General features: G+C 41.0%; 1 protein-coding gene across 1 annotated transcript in view; it reads left to right on the forward strand.

The window, feature by feature from the left end:
* RFX6 (regulatory factor X6) overlaps positions 1–23677 on the forward strand; it is a 215435-nt gene that overhangs the window by 56917 nt on the left and 134841 nt on the right. The window contains exons 4-6 of the mRNA XM_073629129.1: positions 5249–5310; positions 21428–21505; positions 21772–21799. Coding sequence (XP_073485230.1) covers positions 5249–5310; positions 21428–21505; positions 21772–21799 — 168 coding nt within the window. The remainder of the gene's footprint in view (positions 1–5248; positions 5311–21427; positions 21506–21771; positions 21800–23677) is intronic.

A 23677-nucleotide genomic window follows, 5' to 3' on the forward strand; every position in this document is an offset into this window, starting at 1 on the left:
CTTAATGTGTTTGGTAAATGTAATTTAGTTAGCTATGCTGATACTAATACTGAATATGGAATTCTTGCTGGTCATATAAAAAAAAGAACATTGAATGATAGTTGCACCATCTTACAAAATGTCCATGTGTATAGGGTGGGGCATATTAAAATCTCAGCCTCAACCTGTGCAGAGATTGTCCAGGTGGCAGGAAAACAATCGAAGCACCAGCGATCATCACTGGGGCCAGTTAACTCCACAGCTAACCCTTTACACAGTTCACGGCATTTGCTATTGCAGTTCTAACTTTTATGAAATATCTGTGGCATTCGCTGCAATGTTCAGAAAGGAATGTAACAGAGTTACACAAAGCCCTCATGGAGGCAAAGATTATTGAATTTGATCTGATTCATCTGATTCAATCTGATTTAAAGACTCAGAGGTATAACATAGCAATTGTAAAATATGTCAATATAATTTGAATGGAAAAAGAAAAACAGTACAATAAAATATTTACAGAAAAGATGTTAAAAAACAGACAATAAGCAACATTAAAATAAACGGGATTAAAATTGACAGGTTTAAAATTAAAAAATACTTAACAAATTGTGGCCATGGCGATTAAACAACACTTTACTGCAGGACTCTCAAGTAATGGCAGAGATGCATAAAGAATGACTGGATATTTCAAACAGAACAACCCCCCTCAAAAGCCTTCAACGCAGAGGGGACTCATTGGACTCATTGAGGGCCCATATCACATTAATTCCCAAGAAGGGTAAAGACTCCCTGTATTGTCCTAATTATTGCTTGATTTCCCTGCTCAATGTGGATGTAAAACTGTTGAGGGTATGTCAAAAAATTATCCATCACGATCAGGTTGGCTTTATACCTACCAGAGAGGCCCAGAATAAAGTAGTCAAGACCATGGATGTCCTCCACTTAGCCCAATCAAAGCATATTCCAATGTTATTGCTTTCCATCAATGCAGAAAAAGCACTTGACCTGATGGATTGGACGTTCATGGAACTGACTATCAAACATAATGATCTCAGTAAATGGATGATGACTTGGATCAGAGCTGTATACTTGTAGCCATTGGCTTAGATCAAGGGTAATGGTACTTTTTCCTTGCCCTTTGAAATAATGAATGGTACACAATGAATGGTGTCCTGTGTGTTCTCCTCCCCACCTTTCCAACGTCCATGTTGTAAAATGGTCCATACAATGGCTCATAAATCTTTTGGACACTTGGGTGCACCTATTTTTGTTCATTTTTTTTTTTCCTGCTGACAACTTAATTGTCAACTTATACTGTCAAATATACTGAGATGCGACGTACCTCTAAAGTTATAGAAGAATGATTTGTGCATTTTTGGTCAGCAGGTATTTTATGCCTTTGTATCTGTATCATGTTTGATAAATGTTTGACCTTTGTAACCCCCTCTACTGTATGACTTTCTATATAAAAAAATGAAAATATTTAGCAAAATGTGCCTAGCCTTTGGCTCTGTGCACAGTACAATTCATTTGCAGAGTAAATTCAGTCTAATTTATAAGAATTATGGGCTCTTGTCTTAGGCATGTTTGGTGTCCAACTGATTTTTATTTTCTCATTAGTTAGTGTGACCAGGAAAAAAATCAAAAAGATTTCTCAAACCATGCTATACAGTGTGAATGAATGAATCTCCTGCTGCACCCATTGTATCGCCTAACCGGTGACTGTATCTGATTGGATGCAGCTACTGTTGAGCTTAAAATATTTTCCATCCGGTTCCTTCCATTTTGCAATTGAAAGGTGTCAGATGGGCAGGCAGCCACTGGGATATCCACACAGAGAATTCCAGTTATCATGATCTGGCTAAAATGTTCATAGTGTGTGGCCAGCTTTCAGCTGGACTGTAATGTGTTACTTCCCATGAATGCCTAGTGCAGAAATTAGATTTTCTAACCATTTTGTTAAGACTTAAGCCTCGTACACATGATCGGATTGTTGGCCAACAAAACCATGGACTTTTGTCCAAAGGGCGTTGGCCCAAACTTGTCTTGCATACACACGGCCACACAATTGTTGGCCAACAAACATGAACGTACTGACGTACTACGTTGTTTTTCAGCTCTTTTCAGCTCTTTAGCGCCACCCTTTTGGGCTCTTTAGCGCCACCCTTTGGGCTCCTTCTGCGAATTTCGTGTTAGTAGAAGTTTGGTGAGTGTTGCTTCACGCATTTAATTTCACACTTTTCATTTCGCGCTTTTCAGTTTGCGGTTTTCAGTTTGCACTTTTTGTTCATTTCTGAACGGCCGTTTGTCAACCAGCCATGTTGCGGAATCGGAGGAGATAACATGTTATTTATTATCGGCCTTGGAGTTATTACTTTGACATAATTTTTTTGGTTGAATAATGATCTGATTTAGTATATTTTCTATATTTTTGGATTCATAGAATGCACTTTTTTGTTGAGTTCTATTGGCAGATAGCATGCCTAATTTTATTTGTTTTCTTTTTAAATGCACAATAAAAAAATTGTGGAGAATAATACTTGGCTATGTGTTTTACTTCAAATGACAGTTTGGGAAAAGGCAGTTACATTTAAAAAAATACAATGTAAAATTGACAAGGGACACCAACATAGTTGTATCTTTGATCTTAAAAACTACGGGATAATGGTGTTGTGGTAACTTGCCCAAATAAAAAAAAACAAAAAACATAATAATATTATTCTAGATATCACTAGAAAAAAAAGCCTTTGAAAATTTGTTTGCAATAACTTCATCAGTATCACCAGCAAAGCAGCTTCATTATTATCCCATTAAATAAGAAGAGAATCTGCGCTGCATTTCGAGATTTCATAATTTACCACGTCACGAATGTTAATTCTCCATTACGAACACTAGTTTACAAGACCGGTCGCTTCTGGCTTGTCCTTGCTTCCGAGCATGCGTGTTTGTACTTTGGACTTTTGTCCGATGGACTTGTGTACACACGCTCGGAAAATCCAACAACAGACATTTGTTCGCGGAAAATTTTAAAGCCTGCTAGCCAACATTTGTCCGCGAAAAATCCGACAACAATTGTCCGATGGAGCACGCAGGATTTTCCGCCAACAGCCTGTCATCGAACATTTCCTGTCAAAGTCCATTCGTGTGTACGCGGCTTAAGACTTTGTAAAAATGAGGATGGCACAGTGTTTAGTACAACACTTCCATTCTCCCCTATAGGATGATAATAGGGTTTGATGGACACCTAATTATTTATTTATTTCAGGTACTTATATAGCGCCGTCAATTTACGCAGCGCTTTACATATATATTATACATTCACATCAGTCCCTATACCCTCAAGGAGCTTACAATCTAAGGTCCCTAACTCACATTCATACCTATACTAGGGCCAATTTAGACAGGATCCAATTAACCTACCAGCATGTCTTTGGAGTGTGGGAGGAAACCGGAGTACCCGGAGGAAACCCACGCAGACACAGGGAGAACATGCAAACTCCAGGCAGGTAGTGTCGTGGTCGGGATTCGAACCAGCGACCCTTCTTACTGCTAGGCGAGAGTGCTACCCACTACACCACTGTAGCACATATTGTTTCAATTAATTCAATGACTGTCAGTCCATGAAAGTCAGCAGGCTGTAAATTTCACTTATCAGTTTCAATGTCTGATCCTGCAACTGAGATTTGTCAGAATCTCCATATACAGTAATGATGGAATATCCCAACACATGTGTAATCGTGGATAAGCATATTAGGAACATGGGAATTGTGCAGTCTCCTCCCGTATACTGAACAACTTGGCTTGTTGGCTTATTTTAGATCAATAATACACTATTTAAAAGGGATGCCATAGAACCCTATAACTTTCATGTCAAACTATTATGTACCATATGCTTTTCTAACTGATGTGGAATAAAAGTGTTTAATGGAGCTATTAAAGCTTACCTATACATTATTGCCTTCACTCAAGTTATCTGTTAGATGATTGACTAGTTAATCCTAAAATCAAAAGCAGCCAGTTAACATCTTATAATTTAATGTTTAAGAAAGGAAAGATGTTTAAACATTATTGAACTTCATGTACAGTATAACTATATGCAGTACACTCTAAGGCCCCTTTCACATGGGGCGAACCCTGTTGAGCTCAGCAGGAAATCAGCGGACAGATCCCCTGCTGATCTCAACAGAGTCAGCCCCATGTAAAAGGGGCCTTAGAGTGTACTGCATATAGTTATACTGTACAGAGCAGAGTGGGCAGATGAGGCATCTGTGTCTGCTTCATTTCTGCAGAGCGGACACAGACAGAGCTCTTTCTGCTCTATGGGAAGTCAGGAGTATACAGACTCCCCTGTCTGTTTACAAGCTCTTCTGTGTTTCTGTACTGATCCTGGCATGTAAACTAACTAATTTGTAGGTCATAGAAGTATGCCTGAATGATAGTGATTGGCTTCTGAAAAACAAAAAATGCTTGGCTGCTATAAACCTGTTAATCATACCCAGAGTTGGTCTCTAGAGTACTATGACAGAAAGAGTGGAAGACTGCTAGAGGTAGTAGTTAAAGTGTTACTAAACCCAGGACCTGCATTTACTATATCTGGTCTCGCACAGTACACAGAACATGGAAATGCAATTATTTTAGTGAATATAAACTGCTAAATACTTTTTCTCATTAGCAGTATATAGCAGTCTTATGACTTTTATCAGTGTGTGGTTAAAGCTTATAGGAGGAGTTTTCATTCTACTCTGACTGTCCTATGAGGCTACAGGACCCCTGACCCTCTGTCTGGACAGTGCTGATTGGTCCTGTGCCGATCACATGCACACTCCCAAGAATAGGGTTGCCACCTCATCCCTTGGAGACATCAAGTGAATTTAATTACCACTTTAATCAGCCACAGAACCTGTGTAATTTATTTGTGTTCAGATTTAAAGGGATGAGGTGGTAACCCTACCCAGGAAGGTTCCTGCTTAACCGGCTGAGATTCGAACCATGTGTGGCCAGCCTAAGTAACCTATGGAAAGAAAAAGGAAAACAAGTGTGCAAGGGGAAATCAGGAGACATTATTGAAAGGCGTGATAGAGACTTGGCACTGATTTTGGGATGTCGTTGCTGTCTTGATATTTGAAAATGAGTCCTATCGCTATACAACCATATAGCACAGTCTCCATTTCATCGTTGCTCTGGTTACTTAAAATAAAGCAGTACTGTATTTTTCATTTAAAACATAACTGGAAAATGTAGGCTCTCATGTCTTGTTGTATCTTTTTAGACAATTCGACAGAAGTTTCCCCTTCTGACTACAAGAAGACTGGGCACCAGAGGACATTCAAAGTAAGACCAGTATTTTATAACTGTATTTTTATAAATGCTTAATAGTGATTAAGTGTGCCCCCAACAAACAAGCAGAATTCAGCCAACCAACAGTGGCCAACCACAAATTGCAAGGATTTGTTCCAGTCAACATAAACTACTGCTTGTAGAGTCAGTCACTTTTCATGTTGCAGTAGTAAGTGCAAACTCTTGTGTTTAAGTACAAGAAGATTACAGTATTTGTTCAATATCGGATCGGATACTAAAGAGCAGGGATGGAAGTGGATGTTGGAAATGATCATGTATTCATTTTGTTCTGTTTTGGACCCACACAAGAGATGTTCAGTTCAGATGACAAACTAGTTTAAAGTCGGGCTTTTGTGAATTAGAATGTCGTTCAGAATTAAGGCATCTGCTGCAAACCATGTGTTAGTGTGTGTTTTACCAAGTGTTTTTGTATATAGAAAATATTTTTGGGCTGGGTGTACATTTAAAATATAGGAGGCAACTCTCTAATGCCAAGTACACACGGTCGGATTTTCCGACGGAAAATGTGTGATAGGACCTTGTTGTCGGAAATTCCGACCGTGTGTAGGCTCCATCACACATTTTCGATCGGAATTTCCGACACACAAAGTTTGAGAGCTTGCTATAAAATTTTCCGACAACAAAATGCGTTGTTGGAAATTCCGATCGTGTGTACACAAATCCAACGCACAAAGTGCCACGCATGCTCAGAATAAATTAAGAGACGAAAGCTATTGGCTACTGCCCCATTTATAGTCCCGACATACGTGTTTTATGTCACCGCGTTCAGAACGATCGGATTTTCTGACAACTTTGTATGACCATGTGTATGCAAGACAAGTTTGAGCCAACATCTGTCGGAAAAAATCCATGGATTTTGTTGTCGGAAAGTGTCTGATCAATGTCCGACCGTGTGTACGGGCCATTACTGTCTGAATATATGACAAAAACCTCCATGTTGGTCCATCCACCTGACGATGCTTATTGGTAGTGGAACGCATTGGGTGGGGCTTGGCCGGTGACGTCATCATGCCCTCAGACTCCCAGAAGCGTGCCACTCTTTGCTTGTGCTTTCTCTGTATCTGCTTGTAAGTACCTCTCCAGTGTACAATTAAGTGATTCATCTGGCGGTATTATACTATGTTGGCTGCTTTCAGTTTCTTTTGAGGATGATTTTAGCCACTATGCCATGCTTTTAACCATTGATGTACCCCATTCAGAAAATTGGTGGTTATTACTAACTAGAGGAGGCAGTCTCCCAAGGGATTTATCCACATTGAGCATATTGCGCACCATATTGATCTTTTTTTATTATTTATTTATTTATTATTTAATCCTTTTTAAAAGGGGAGATTAATGTGATCTGGTTAGTGGCATGGACTTTTGGCCACAACGCTCATTGATTATTCAGACTTTACACTTTCTTATTTTTATTGAAAAGCACAAATTATTGGTCACATAAGCACTGTTATTTATATATTTAGTAATAATTCTCTAGCAAGTTTTTTTTACTTATCTATTTTTTTTTTTATATATATATATATATATATATATATTTTTGTTTTTTTTTTATATTTCTGCATTTGGTTTGTATATGCCCTTTTGGAGGAATGTTCTTTATGTTCAGGACTGTCCTGATTATCAGTGCAGTCCCAAGAGTGTCCAGCAGTGCTACCAATCAGTGCCCAGCAGTGCTGCCAATCAGTGCCCACCAGTGCTGCCAAGCAGTGCTCATCAGTGCTGCCAATCAGTGCCCATCAGTACTGCCCATCAGTGCCTCCTCATCAGTGTCACCTATCAGTGCTGCCTATCAGTGCCCATCAGTGTTGTCTATCAGTGCAACCTATCAGAGCCCATCAGTGCCAGCCTATCAGTCTATCAGTGCCTGCCAGTTTAGCCTCATCAGCACACATCCGTTAAGGAAAAAATTACCTGTTTTCAAAATTTTATAACAAATTATGTTTTTTGTTTTTTTTTCAATATTTTCAGTCTTTTTCCTTTGTTTAGCAACAAATAAAAAACCATGTGGTGATCAAATACCACCAAAAGAAAGCTCTATTTGTATGAAAAAAAAAATGATAACAATTTTGTTTGGGTACAGTGTTGCATGACCGCGCAATTGTCATAAAATGTGACAGCGCTGAGAACTGAAAATTGGCCTGGGCAGGAAGAAGGGAGTAAAAGTGGCCAGTAGACAAGTGGTTAAAGTACATTATGATACCAACTATCTATGCAATTGTGGAAGCGCACCTATCTGCTTAGAGCTTTTACCACGTGTTACCATAAAGAATAGATATGAAGACAACACTCAAGGCAAAGTAAAGTGTATTTTGAGCATATATTGTGATTTAAGAAAAGCTTGAATTAGCTCAGAAGAGCGTCAAATTCAACTGTAAAGGAAATGTAAACTAGCCACTAAAATGGCTTTGTCTAATTGCTTAACCCCCCGTCAGATGACTTATTGATGAACAGTAGTTATTGCCTTAGTTCTTGAACCCCATTAGGTATAGAGACCGTTTACTAAGCAAAGTGAATGTTCATATAGCTTAGTAAGTAAGGCAAAGTTTTCTGCGGGTGATTAAAGTGAACACAGCTTGACCTTTTTTTGCTAAACTAAGTGAACATTCACTTTGCAGAAATGAATGTTCACTACTCCTTTAGCAAATCAACCCCATAGAATTGAATTGTGTTACTAAAATGCAAGAGGCTTGCATGTCTAATGAGCAAATATGGCTGCCTCATGTATATACATCATTACAAAGTATACAAAAAAAACAAGGTTTTTATTACAATAATACAGCCGTGGCCAAAAGTTTTGAGAATTACACAAATATACATTTTTTAGTCTCCTGCTTCAGTGTTTTTAGATCTTTCTGTCAGATGTTACTATGGTATACCGAAGTATAATTACAAGCATTTCATAAGTGTCAAAGGCTTTTATTGACAAATATATCAAGTTTATGCAAAGTCAATATTTTCAGTGTTGACCCTTCTTTTTCAAGACTTCTGCAGTTCGCCCTGGCATGCTGTCAATCAACTTCTGGGCCACATCCTGACTGATGGTAGCCCATTCTTGCATAATCAATGCTTGGAGTTTGTCAGAATTTGTGAAGTTTTTTTTGTTCACCCGCCTCTTGAGGATTGATCACAAGTTCTCAATAGGTTTAAGGTCTGGGAAGTTTCCTGGTGATGGACCCAAAATTTTGATGTTTTGTTCCCCAAGCCACTTAGTTATCACTTTTGCCTTATGGCAAGGTGCTCGATCATGCTGGAAAAGGCATTGTTTGTCACTAAACTGTTCTTGGATGGTTGGGAGCAGTTGTTCTTGGAGGATGTTTTTGTACCATTCATTATTCATGGCTGTGTTCTTAGGCAAATTTGTGAGTGAGCCCACTGTAATGAAATGTCCCACACTCTGCTTGAGTGCTTTCGTCATATACCGCTTCCTCCAGTCTGAATATAGATATCAAATATTCCAAACCATTGACAACCAATAACTAGACAGTACTCGTTTTGGCGCTGAACATCAAACTGTTTATTAGAACACAGTATACAGGCTTTTAAACATTTGAGTAGGAGGTTCCCACCTCCTGCTCATATTACTTTAACAATACACCTGTAACCAGAAACCTAAATTAACATGAACTAATTAACTAATCATTTCCAGACTAGGTGACTCAGAGATATGACCTTTCAGGGCAGCCTTTTCGTCTCCTAGCTCCCTAACTACAATACACATTATAGCAGACAACCCAAGACAGGTGGCTGGCTGAGGACATCAGCATCTGCTATGAGTCCCAACAGTGTGAAGCAGTCACTATTTCCAATATGGCATATAGGCCCTTTACAGGGTTCCCAGAGTTTGTGTGTCTTGAATCCAATGTAACATTACTTCAAGGGTCCCCAAGCATACCGCTCACAAAGAATATCGTTCCCTTAAAACCCAGGGCTCATAATCAGTGGGTAAGAGGATTGATCCTAGTCCTCTCCAGAAGCCCCTATTTGGGTTAGGTCTGTCACATTTCTCCCCCATCAAAAGTCGACTAACAAGGTCCCAGACCTCCATCTGGTTTGGACATGCGTTAGTCAGGCAGAGTGAACTTACATAGTCAGTCCGCAAGATCTCCATTCTTGGCTGCAAGGAATAGTTGTCATCAGTAGGTGTGGGGCAGAGGTCATTGACTCTCTGTCCGGCTGCCAGTGCTTCAGCTGGGTGGTTTCTAACATTCCAGGGCTCAGTCTGCTGCTGGGGAGAGGGGCCATTTGCCCCAGCTCCCTGAAGCTGTAGAGACACTGTAGGTGCTGGTTAGAGGCCAGCGGCACTCTGTCCTGTTGCCAGTGGTTAAGCTGGGAGTAGAAGCTTCACTACATCAGCTTGTTGCTTGGCAGGAAGGTTGACCGCCCGGCTCCCTGGAACTGCACAGTTGTTGCCAGTGCTGGGCAGAGGTTGGTAGCACCCTTCCCTGTTGCCAGCACTTCTGCTGGGTTGCCGTTAGTGGAGACCGCATGCCCATCCACTGACACCAGCTCAAGCGCAGTGAGGTGCTGATTGCATTCTCCCCCTGCTGATGGAAGGAAATCCCATGTCCCTGTTGTGGGAGAAAGGCCGGCTGCCTCTTCTCTCAGGAAGTCTGAAGCTGCTGTTGGTGCTGGGCAGAGATCAGTAATGTTCTGCCCTGATGCCAGCTGTTCCACTGGGAAGTAAACTGAAAAGTCGGTGGCCTTGCACAACTCCTCCAGGGTCACCGAGTTTTGTAGTCAGAGGTCAGTAGCGTTATGCCTGGATGTGCGCTCTTCTGCTGTAGGCTCATTGGGTTGTTCCTCCTCAGCAGACAAGTCTATTAAATCCCCAGTCTCTGGAACTGGTGTCTGGGGGTAGAAGTTCACCATCTCCTGTCTCTGAAACCCAGGAGATGTTACCGCCGGTGCTGGACAGAGGCTAGCAGAGCTCAGCCCTGTTGTTAGCACTTCAGTTTTGGGGACGGCCATCTCCAGAGTTTACACTGTGGATTCCCTGGCATGCTGCTGAACGTGTTCTAGCAGTTCCCTGTATGCCTTTTCCAGATGCTGTCCCTTCCTTAGCAAATATTCCAGGTCTGGTTTAAGCTCTGAGACCTCTACAAGTCTGAGCATAGCTTCTCTGTATTCTTGCAGGTCCCCAAGGGTATGTTCCCCTTCATCGCCAAACACAAAAACATTTGCAAGGCTCTCCCACAGCAATCCAGGGCTGCCAAAGTCTTCTCCCTCTGGAGAGCATTCTGTTGCCCCCCCCCTAAATATCCCTGCTCTGCGTGCCATTGCAGAACCCGATATCGATCGTCCAGCTCTACGTGTTGGACCAGCCTGTCCAACTCAGTCACCCATTGCTCTTGGGGCCGTTCTCCCAGGTATGCCATCCTCAACACCCGTTGGTCACTGGCCCGTTGCTCTGCTGTTGGAAAGCACTTGCCCTGTTGCATACCAGTGACCTGGAGAGTTCTACCAGATTCTGCTGCCTGAGCTCCAGGTATTCATCCTAAGACACAGTCCTGGAGTATGATGAAAGGACAATCCACAGCAGCCCCAGGAACTCTGATACCAGATCCATATCTCCATTGGGGGTGACTGAAGTCTGCTATCTCGATCTTGGATCCCGATAAAGGTTTGGATGTCCCAGACTTCACTGCTTGCCACCAATGTAACGAAATGTCCCACACTCAGCTTGAGTGCTTTCGTCATATAGCACTTCCTCCAGTCTGAACATAGATATCAGATATTCCAAACCATTGACAACCAATAATTTGACAGTACTCGTTTTGGCCGCTGATCATCAAACTGTTTATTAGATCACAGAATACAGGCTTTTAAACATTTGAGTAGGAGGTTCCAACCTCCTTGTCAGATTACTCCAACAATACACCTGTAACCAGAAACCTAAATTAACATGAGGTAATTAACTAATCATTTCCAGACTAGGTGACTCAGAGATATGACCTTTCAGTGCAGCCTTTTCGTCTCCTAGCTCCCTAACTACAATACACATTATAGCAGACAATCCAAGACAGATGGCTGTCTGATGACATCAGCATCTGCTATGAGTCCCAACAGTGTGAAGCAGTGACTATTTCCAATATGGCATATAGGCCGTAGACAGGGTTCCCAGAGTCTGTGTATCTTGGGGGGACATGGACTTAAATCAAATTAAGTTACATAACTTCAAGGGTCCCTTAAAACCCAGGGCCCATAATCAGTAGGTATGAGGCTCCTAGTCCTCTCCAGAAGCCCCTATGTTGGTTAGGTCTGTCAAAAAAAAACAATGATTTCAAGCACCACCCTCCATTTAAAGCTTCCAGTCTGTTATTCTAACTCAATCAGCATTACAGAGTGATTTCTAGCCTTGTCCTCGTCAACACTGTCACCTGTGTTAACGAGAGAATCACTGACATTATGCTGAAATGCAGTGGAAATGTTTTTCTTTGGAAGTTATTTTTCATGGCAAAGAGGGACTTTGCAATTGATTGCAATTCATCTGATCACTCTTTATAACATTATGGAGTATATGTAAATTGCCATCATAAAAAATGATGCAGCAGACTTTGTGAAAATTAATATTTATAGAATTCTCAAAACTTTTGGCCATGACTGTACATATTAATATGATTATTAGACATGTGCATTAGTTTTCGTCCGAATGCATTTTCATCCAAATTTCGGGTATTTTCGTTATCGTTTTAACAAACGATAACGAAAGGGCAGAATCTGAAAACCGAAGGATCCAACATAAACAAATGGTTTATTTTTGTTTTTGTTGCGACAACAGTTAGATATAGATAGGAGGTTCAACATGATGCTGACAATAGCGATCTGTGTCCATCGAACCTGTGGTCGAATGTGCCTAACCTTAGCTCTATTAGTCCAAGATTATTCTACATAGAGAGAAAAGATTCGACATTATAGAGACAATATCAAAAAAGGTCGAATGTGCCTAACCTAACTCTATTAGTCCAAGATTATTCGACATAGAGAGAAAAGATTCGATATAAAGATTCGACGAAGCAGTCGCCGCGAGTGGACATTTATGGTCAAATGCTCCGCCCATAGGCTATAGAAGAATTCTAATGTTGGTTGACTAGTAATAATAATTAATAAATATAATTATTACTAGTGTCATACAACATTAGAATTCTACTATAGCTTGTAGGCGGAACATTTGACAGACACCATACACCTTCAATGACAGATTCGACCTTAATTATTTCGGATTTTCGGACGAATGCATTTTTTAACAAAACTAAATAAATAAAAACAAATTTCGGGAGTAACTAAATAAATGTATTTTTCGGACGAAAACGAAATTCCGAAACAAAATATTTCACTGTGCACATGTCTAATGATTATTCACATGAGGTTGATCCTTTTCATATATGTTTGTCTAAAAAAAAGAAAGACTTGAATACACCATACATTCTCCTTAACTCATGGAATGAAACTTTCAGTCGGGGGTTAGAAAGTTCCAGTAAATCCACTAGTTGGGACAATAATAGATAGACCGGCTAGATAAATCTAGCTATTGTCTTTATGTAGATTATTTTTAGCTCTTTTGAGATGAAGTACAAATAGCAGAACCTTTTTTAGGAGATGTGATTGAACATGCTGAAAAAATGGCATGACAGCTGGCCTGGTGATAACATGTTATTGCAGGCTGGAGATAGCTTCCTTATATCAATCTGCTTATCAGAGGTTGTTTGTGGCAGTGCATGATAAAGACAGGTCTTGTGGGTGCACACACAAAAAGTGAACATATGCTGCAGGAAATGTATAGTATCTTTCAAATAAAGAAGCCATAAATTCTGCAAATTAAATATCAACCTCCTTTTTAAACTAACAATTGTGTAAATTGAAGCGATATGCAGTAAGAGCAATGTGAAATATTTGTGGGAAAGATAAGCAATGTTTAGTTTACAATATACTTTAGGTTAAATGGATTCAAGTGTTTTAAGGTAATAGGATTTAAGATGAGACTTAAGATGAGGCCTATTTTAATTTGCTATATGACTAAAAAAGGATTATACTAATGGTATTTAATTAACCCTTCAAAAAACATAGGTGACATCGCTATCCGTTTTTTTGAGGATTCTAGTAAATACAGTTGATTTACATTTTGAGGACATTGAGGCCAAAGCTTACTAAAGTAAAATGATTAAAAGCGCAGAGATGGAAGACATGTGATAGCAGGCCCAAGGTCAAGACTGCATTTACCATTAGGCATTAGGCTTGTACCTATAGGTAGCAAAGGCAAAAAAGTTGTTTTTTCCCCTACAGTTATCAACCACACATTTTTTCTCATTATAACTAAAAATCAAGTAATCTCGTAAACTTGTTTACACAATATCGCTATATTCTCAGTTAGTAAATATCAATATCTTTTTCATAGCTCTTTGGTTAACCACTTCAGCTGTGGAAGATTTTACCTCCAGGCCATTTTTTGTTATTAGGCACTGCACTACTTTAACTGGTGATGCAACGCTGTAACCAAACAGAATTTATTTTTATTTTTTTTTCACACAAATGTAGCTTTCTTTTTTTATAAATTTTATATATATTAAGTTTTTCACAGAAATACAGCAAAAGAAAAACATAAAGTAGATTGTGGAAGTTGCAATCATCAAAATTCGTATACAGACAATATAAAATCGGACATACAATAATACATATATAAAAGAATTATAGAACTTCAAAACAGTTTAGGAGGGGGAGGGGAAGGGAAGGGAAGGAGGAGGGCGGGAGGGTGGACCAAGAGAGCAGGCATAACATACAGGCATCAATATATCACACAAAAAAGAATTGTTACTCTCCGGATCAACTATCAATAAGGTTCCCAGAGTACCCAAACTGAAAGACCAAGGCACTCTGAGGCAACTTAACTTAAGGAAAAAAACAAGGGGGGGTGGCAAAATGGAAAGATGATATAAAGAGTTAGGAAGTTTAGGATGACAAGATTGGCAGGGTAACATGAAAGGATGCTGATCATATAGGATGTAATGGTATTGCTCCTGGGTTAAACTCAGAAAGATTCCATAAACCCCAAATTTTGGAAAACTGAGGGAGTGAGTCGTAAATTACTGCTGCAAGGTGTTCCATTCTATGGATCTGCTCCAATATCTGTAAAACTTGTGAAAGAGTAGGTGGGGAGGGAGATAACCATCTCAAGGGTATAGCCCTTTTAGCTGCCAGGAGGATGAAGCCACATAGTTGTTGGGTGTGCTTGGAGATGCCAGGGAAAAGTAGGCCCAATAGGTAATGAATCGGGTCCAGGGGCAGATTAATTTCAAATAGGCCTTGTAAGTGGGCTTGGATAGAGGAACAGAATGGTTGGATAATGGGGCAATCCCAAAATATATGGAAATGTGAGCCAATGTCATCCAAGCACCTCCAGCACACCTGAGGAACCTTAGGATCGTATCTATGTAGAATATCAGGGGTTCTATACCAAAAGAACAACATTTTATAAGCCGTCTCTCTCTGGTTCATGTACCTTGATGACTTGGAAACAGCCTCCCAAATCTTCTGGCATTGAGGGAGAGAAATAGATCGTTGAGTGACCTGGGACCATTTCTGCATGTATGGATGTTGCGTGTTAGTTAGTGGGAGGGCATTGTGGAGAAATTTATAGATATCCGAAATAAGGTGGGTCTGATGTGGACCCTGGTCACATAAGAGTTCAAATGGGGTGGGCTTATCTAAGGTCAGGGTTTGTGATTTAGAGAGGAAATTATGTTTAAATTGGAGATAAGAGTAAAAAAGTTGTTTAGGGATCTGCTGTGTTTGTTGAATTTCTGCAAAGGATAAAAGGTTGCGAGTGAGTGGATGTACTATATTTCAAAGCTGTAAAATTCCAACTTGTGACCAGGAGTACATCCGGGTGTAGGATAGACTATCCAGGATGTTGGGATTGAAAAGCACTTCTAGTAAGGGTGGGCATGGAGAAGAGAGAGAGAACTGGTGGGAACATCTTTTCCATATAGAGGGTGTAAATAACATCGGGTGTAAACAAAGGCCCCGTAGTTGGGCAATAGAGGTTTCTAGGGTTGACCAAATCATGGAGCAGGGATGGACCGGGCATGTTATACTAATTTCTATCTCTGACCACATACTAGACACCATTCTACTGGACCATGTAATAACCGGTTTAAGATGAGTGGCAAAGTAATATTTGATAAGGTCTGGGGCTCCCATACCACCTCTAGAGCGAGGAGCTAGCATCACTGAGCTGGCTATACAATGAGCTTTATTATGCCAAATGAAATTAAGGAATAACCTCTGTGTGGCCTTGAGCTGTGACATTGGAATGGGGACTGGCAGAGTTTCAAACAAGTACAGGAGCCTTGGTAAGATAGACATCTTAAGGACATTGATCCAACCTAAGAGAGAGGGGGGATGAGTGTCCCACTGGTGCAAAAGTTGGTCAGTGTCACAGAAGAGTGGGGGGAAACTGACTTAGTAGGGGGCGGGGTATGAGGAAGTTAAATGTATCCCTAGGTACTTAAGAGTGTGTGGGCACCAATGGTAGGGGTAATTCTGTTGTAGTGTAACAAGAGCAGAGGGGGGATGTGGAGTGGTAGGGCTTCCATTTTGCTCGTATTGGTTTTGTACCCAGAAATTGAGCCAAATTTTTTTAACAAGTCGTGGAGATTCGGGAGGGTGGCATGGGAGTTGGTCAGTGTCAGTAGGATGTCGTCTGCAAACAAAGAAAGTTTATACTCTCTGTATTGCCACGAGACCCCACAAATGTCAGGATGAGTGCGGATGGCTTTGGCTAGGAGTTCCAAACATAGAATGAAGAGCAAGGGGGATAGCGGGCATCCTTGTCTGGTGTCATTACTCAAAGGGAACGATGGCGATAGAAAGGAGGACAGCTGAACTTGGGAGGAGGGTCGGGAGTATAGGGCATGTAGCGCTGCCATAAAGAGGCCATTAAATACATATTTGGAGAGGGTAGCAAATATAAAGGGCCAGCTGAGCCGATCAAAGGCTTTTTGAGCGTCTAAGCTCAGAATTAGGGCTGGGCGGGTTGTTTTATTTAGCAGGTCAATGAGATCAATGGTGCGTCTCGTGTTGTTGCCGGCATGTCTAGTGTGTACAAATCCTACTTGATCCTTGTGTATGAGTCTAGGGATTACATGGCAAAGTCTGTTGGCCAAAATTTTTGTAAAGATCTTGTAATCGGAATTAAGCAAAGCTATGGGTCTAAAATTGTCAGGGAGGAAGGGATCTTTGCCAGGTTTTGGGATCATTGAGATATGAGCATGAAGAAATTGGGGGTGGGGTATAGTTCCTTTTAGCAATGAGGTAAATAGGGATATCAGATGTGGGCTTAAAATCGGAAGGAAAGTTTTATAATAAAAGTAAGGTAGACCATCCGGGCTGGGGGGATTTATGAGTTGGGAGGTTTTTGACTACTTCAGCTAATCCTTTGGGGGTAACCGCAGAATTCAAGGATGAGAGATGGGCCGAGGAAAGTTTAGGCAGGTGTAAGGATTCAAAAAAGGTGTCAAATTTTTCTTGTGTGAAGTGGTAGTTGGGATCTGTTTTTAGACAGTGATATAATTTATGACAAAATTCTGCAAATACTTTGGAGATGGTAAGAGGGCAGTAAGTAGGGGTACCATTGGTTTGCATGAGAAAATCTGGGGATGAATGGGGCGAGGTTTCAATTTATTCACCAGCATTCTGTGAGGTTTGTTAGAATACTCGTAGAATTTGGACCATAGAAGAGATTTATTGATTCTCTTAATATCCAGGGATCGGAGCTGCTTTCGACGAAAAATAACGGTTCAGAGCCTAAATACCGTGGGGGAAGACACCAAGAGCCTCATAGCTTTACAGAGTTTGGACAGAATAGAAGAGCGTTGGAATGCTGCATCTTTTTTCAAGCGGGAGCCCGTAGAAATACATTGACCCCGAAAGAAGGCTTTATGTGCTTCCCACAAGGTGGAGGTCTCCGAGACCGTGTTCTCATTGAATTGGAAGAACTCAGACAGGCTGCTGGACAGGTGGTCTCTAGTCTCCGGAATACGGAGCAGGGATTCGTTGAGATGCCAATGGCATGTTCTGTGTCTAGGTGGACAAAGGAATGATCAGACCAGGTTATGGGATTAATTTCTGAGGAAATCGTAGACGTCAAAAGGGGGGAGGATACACATAAGTGGTCCAGTCTAGAGTAAAGCTTATAGGAGGATGAGAGTAGAACGTATACTGCTTATGTGTGGGGTGCTTAATTCTCCAAACATCTAGGAGATTACATGATCTTATGCTTTTATGGAAGGAGGCCGAGAGGCGGTTGACTTAGAAGCTGTTATGGAGGGAAATAGTATACATCTATCTTTGCTAAGGGACATAGTCATATTAAAATCTCTGCCTATGATCGTAAAGGATTGAGAGAAATTGTCTAAGTTGTTAAACATAGTAGAGATGAGCTGAATTTGTTAGTAGCATAGATGTTAACTAAAGTAAAAGAATGGGTGAGGAATGTGCAATCCAAGATAATAAATCTGCAATGAGGGTCTAAATATGAGAATTTGATTCGCAAGGGGCATGAGCGTTTAATTAAAATCACCATTCCTGCCCTCCCAGAGGGGTCAGGGGCCATAAAAGCTGTTGGGAAGCATTTTCTAGCAAATTTAAAGGACCCCCAAGGGCGGAAATTAGTCTCTTGGATCATAATCACATCAGCCCCAGAAGATTTAAACTCTTTCAAAGCTAGGCATTTCTTTTGAATAGAGTTTAAGCCTTTAACATTACAAGTAAGGAACTTCAGCGCCATGTTAACTTAATCCATTTAAAAGGCAAATATTATACAGCATAGTATATATTAGGTAGAGAATTCCATGGTGTGTGGAACATGTAAAGGGTAAAAAACAACAAAGTAAGACTTGGGAAAACAGTAGCACAATAACATGTATGCATTAGGTCCATGAAGTGTAGCAGCCACAGGTCAAAAAAAAAAGACCAGAAAAAAGGAGAAAAATAGGAAAAATATGAGATAAAAAAAAAAAGCATCCAAAAAGAAACCTGGAGGGTAGGGAGCTTCCAGGGAGCCAGGACCAAAGCTTTGGACTAGGAAGAGGTGCATGGGGACCCGTCTTCTGGAATATGAGAGCCTGGAATACAAACTTATGTGATTAAACAGATAAAGGATTAGACATATAACCAGGATGGAATAATTGCAACAAGTGGTGTACCCCATGGGCATGGGGCTAAAAAAAAACCCGGTATTGGGACACTGGCCACATAAAAAATGTCAGGGGGCCAGGAAAAATAAGAAATCATAACCAAAATATGCAGTGGTGTCTATCAGGTTGGGAATCTGGACAATGGGCGCCTCTAAGGTGTGAAGGCAGATTTGTGATGCTTCTGTCGCACTGGGGTCCAGATGCAACTTGGAGCCAACTGTGGCTTAGGAGTAGCAGGAAGCGGTACATGATCTTCTTCAGGGAAGGATGGAAGGCCCAAGTTGTGCAGAAAGGCATCACTTTCCTGAAGATCACATATAGAATACTGTATGCCATTGTGGGAAGCAGAGAGGCGAAAGGGGAAACCCCAACTATGTACTACTTTGTGAGCCTGGAGGTGGAGTGTCACCGGGCGAAGGCTCCTTCGTTTTGCCAGAGTAATAGGGGAAAGATCGCTGCAGATCTGGATCTTGGACCCTTTGAAATCAAGCCTGGATTTATTGCGGGTAGCAATGGTTAGAGCTTATTTGCTGTCATAATAATGGAAGCGGACAATTACGTCCCACGGGTTTGCCCCAGCCGGGGGTTTGGGAGCTAGTGACCTGTGAGCTATATCTAATCGCCAGTCAATATCAGGGATATTGGGAGGGGAGCCACTATGTTGAATAAGTTCAGTAGATAGGGACGGAGGTCCTGGTCTTCCACTGTTTCTCGGATACCCCTGATTTGCAGATTTCCCCTCTCAGTTCCTTAGCAAGTTTCCCCACCTCTTGTGCAATATTGTGAGTGAGGTTCTGGAGCAGAAAATGCAGTTTTGCATCTAACACTTCTACTGTTAGGGGGGTGAGAGAGCCCTTAGCTTGAGTGTGGGGAATATCAAAGAGGGTACTTGCCTCAGACGTGTGGTGTTCTGGTGGGTCGGGCGCGTCATCTTGAATATTTGAGGCCGGGGATGCAAGCCTGAGTAGGTAATGATCCATGGTACAGGATACATCTACATCAAGGCTTTATTTTAAGCCCTTTAAGGTAATGGGAGACTTGTTTTAAGGGAAGGAAACCATCTAATCATTGATTGTATGTGAAAATACATCATCCAGCTAATTTTTCACCAAAGTGTCCTATAGGAAATTAGAAGTTCACACTTTTCACTATTATTGGACATTTCTTATTGGATTTGCACCATTTATTTGATTTATCGCTATATATTGAATTTTCACTTTATGTGTTTGCGCGAAATCCTTTTCATACAGTTTACAGGAGGTCCGTGGTCCGGGAAATGCGGAATAAATGTGCCTTTGATCTCCTATTTTGCTCATGGGATGCACAGCAGTTGTGGGGGTATGGGGAGGTCACTCCCATGGTTGTTGGTGCTGTGTGTTGGGCAGCGGGAGTCCCGGAGAGTCGGCGAGGTACGGAGCCGGAGTCTCACGCGTCCGCCATGATCAAAACATGTGCATGCGCCCCCTAAATGGAGCTTTCTTTTGGTGGTATTTGATTACCATTGGGTTTTATAACAATTGAAAAAATACCCAAAAGTTAAAAAAAAAAATCCCAATATTTTTTACTTTCTGCTATAAAACATATCCAATAAAATGAAAAAAAAAAATCTAATTTCTTCACAAATTTTGGCCAAAATGTATCATGCTTTTGATAAAAGAAAAAAACTTATAATGGGACTGCGATAGTACGGCGGGCAATCTGTCTCTAACTTACGCTGGGGAAGCTGACTAACTGCCTCCTACATCACAAGTGATATTAATACAGTGATCAGTGATAATACTATACACTGTCACTGTACTAATGACACTGACTGGAAAGGGATTGATATCTAGGGCAATCAAGGGGTTAAAAATGTGCCTAACTATGTGTAATGTGTGTAAAGTGTGCTGCTTTTATTAAGAGATCTCTCAGTTTCTAATCCCTGAGAAACTGACAGATTGCTCCCTCTGTACATAAGCTCTGTGTTGTTTACCAACACAGAGCTCTGGGCTGTGATCATACACAGCCGATTAGCAGGTCCCGACTGTGAATCATTGGCTGGGACTTTCTTACAGGCTCCTGCTACGCACAACCACAGGGGGTGCCGGCCAGGGGCACGCATGTGCGCACCCAAAACCCAGAAGTAGGCAGCGACACTTTGCCTGCTGTAGCCGCCCGACCAGAGTACATTGCGGGTGGGTAGTCGCTAAGTGGTTACAGAAGACAAAAAGTGACATTTAGCATTATATGCATTCATAATTAGGTTGAATGATAAACCAAAGTTTTCCCATTTTGTTAAATATATCTACTTCATTCATATGATTAAATATTATTGTAACCCTTCCATATTCTGTTCAAAACTTTGAGTATGTTCCACTTTAAACAGTAGTATATGGAAACAAAGGCACGTTCTGTCCAGTTTGGTTAACAGTGTGTGATTTTCACACTGTTCACACTGATGTGATCCAGAATGCATAGAATCACATGACAAGTGAAACAACATGACTTTCTAAGGAGGCCATTTACATATACAGTATACAGTGCGAATACGATGCAATTTTATAAAGGGTCCTGTGGGAGCTTAGAGCTATGTGGTGTGATTTTTAGCTCTATAGACTAGAATGGTAATCGCATGAAAACCGCTTATCTGTCCTAAAGTAACACCGTTCTAGTACGTTTTCTGCATGTCTTTGCAAGAGAAAGAGAGAGAGAGAGAATGACAGCTGTATCCAAATCACATCAAAAGCATATTAGAATTACATCTGAACTACACCAAATTGCACTGCAGCTTTTCCTTCAAATAACACTGCAAAACTGATTCAATTCCCACTGCATCAGTGTAAACCTAGGCTAAAGTAACTGCAGGTTTCTTTCATTATTTATTTTCGCTATCACATAAATGTGCTCTTTTCTTTGTACAGATATCATTACTACGGCATTGGCATAAAGGAAAGCAGTGCATATTATCATTCAGTGTACTCTGGAAAGGGGCTGACAAGGTATGAATGTTTTTAAAACAGATCAATATAATTAATAATATTAGGAAAACTAATTATCATCATCATAGTCATCGTTTATATTGTGTATATTTACTATCTATCTATCTATCTATCTATCTATCTATCTATCTATCTATCTATCTATCTATCTATCTATCTATCTATCTATCTATCTATCTATCTATCTATCTATCGCTATTTATGTTTATGTCTCACTATATATCTTATGCCTCACTATCTAATTTTTCATATTTATTTTCATAAAGGTTTTCGGGCAGCAAGTTGAAGAGTGAGGTATGTCGATTTGTCTTGCTGTCTTTGAAACAACAGTCTTGTTTTGTTGTTTTGTTTAAACTCTTTCTACTGTAAACTCAAAAAAAATGTAATATATTGCGGTTTACCTTTACCTTTCCTTAGGCAGGCCATAGATGATTCAATTTTCTTTCCTGCAACCACGGTTTGCGGGAAAAGAAAATCGCTCGATTCCCCCATTAACACTGATTGTGTTGTTGGGGAATCCCTCCTGCAGCGCTATTGTGTTGTGCTGGCAGGGGAGCGGGGGTGGGGAACCTTCTTGGCCGCAGAACGCAATGATTACTGCTAGCAGTTATAACAGTAATCGCATGCCATAACTCCGACTGGCTGGTTGTACTCAAGTTGATCAATGGATCGACTGCAGTACAACCTGCCCATACATGGATCAAATCTTCTGCTGAACCAGACAAAGTTCGATCCATCTATAGTCTGCTGTAGATGTGGGGGCTGCATTTGTTTCCTTTTTTCAGGCTTCTTTTCTGTTGTTTTTAACTGGTGATCCTGCCCGTAAACTCTCCCTGTCCTAGGGAGACAGTACTCACTGATTACACTTGATCTTTGTCACCTTAAGATGGGATGTGTGTAAAAACTATAACACATATCACCTCTCCTCATTTTTATATCATAGGAGTAAATATCCTCTAGTCCACAGATGTGATCTTAACAGAGCTTGATATTCAGTTCAGTGGGGGCAGGCAGTTTACTGGATTTCTAGCAGGATTTCTGAGTATTTTTCATTGCTGCTAGTGTTTTAGAGATCAACCATGGAGACATGTGCACATATTACAGTTGTGATACATATATATATATATATATATATATATATATATATATATAGTCGTGGCCCTAAGACCGAGACGGATATGGATCACATAAACACGCGACAAGACATACAACATAAATAGCACTGAGGTGTGCCTTGGTGATCTGGTCGGTATGCCAAGAAAAGGGGCAATACCCAAGGTAAGTAATGAGTAATTATGGAGAAGGATATGTTGAGAAGTGCTCTGAAAAAGGGAAGGGAGGGAGGATATCACGCACTGGAACCGACAAAAAGCATGGGCGAGTGGGCTGCTTAAATACCCCCTGGGCCCCTCCTATAAATTCAGGCCACCATACTGGCCTTTTACTTATGGTCATGGCCCTAAGACGGAGACGGATATGGATCACATAAACACGTGACAAGACATACAACATAAATAGACCTGAGGTGTGCCAAGAAAAGGGGGCAAAAGACTCAGATAGGGTAATCATTTTTTATTGGTTCAGTGGTTTATTGAGCCAGGTTGGTCAAGTTCTGTGCTATTTCCAGCTGAGGATTCTGGATGTAAGTAGCGAAGCAAGTGGACTTCCATATGCCTAACTTCTTGATCACATGTTTAGGAACCCCGTGCTGGGACGCAGAAGGATCCTGACATGTCTGATGAACTGGCTGCCACTCAGGGAGGCGTTCGGAAAGGGAAGCAACATGCTACTATCAGATTGGCTGGGTAGCTGTGACAGTAGTCAGTCGAGTACCACCACTGGGCACCAGGCGTTGTTGGTTTGAAACAGGTTTATGTCAACCCCGGGACCAGTTAGTTGGGTTTTGGAGACTATAAGATGCAGAGAGTAGCGGTCCTGAAAGCAAGTTAGGTGAGGTCTGAGCAGTGTTTGACTGCCAGTGCCGTTAACGGTAAATTCGCAGAAAACCATAGAAGGCCAAGTAGATGGGCGCTTGGTTTACAAGGCTGGGCAAAAGCCCGAACGGATAAGGATAACGGATTTCACACATTCCTCTGAAAAAGGCACTCGTGACAGATAGGCGTTTGCCCCTGGCTATGGGCTGGTGTTTCTGGACGCCCCGTAGGAGAGATC

Source organism: Aquarana catesbeiana, linkage group LG04, assembly GCF_042186555.1.
Source record: "Aquarana catesbeiana isolate 2022-GZ linkage group LG04, ASM4218655v1, whole genome shotgun sequence".
Classification (NCBI taxonomy): Eukaryota; Metazoa; Chordata; class Amphibia; order Anura; family Ranidae; genus Aquarana; species Aquarana catesbeiana.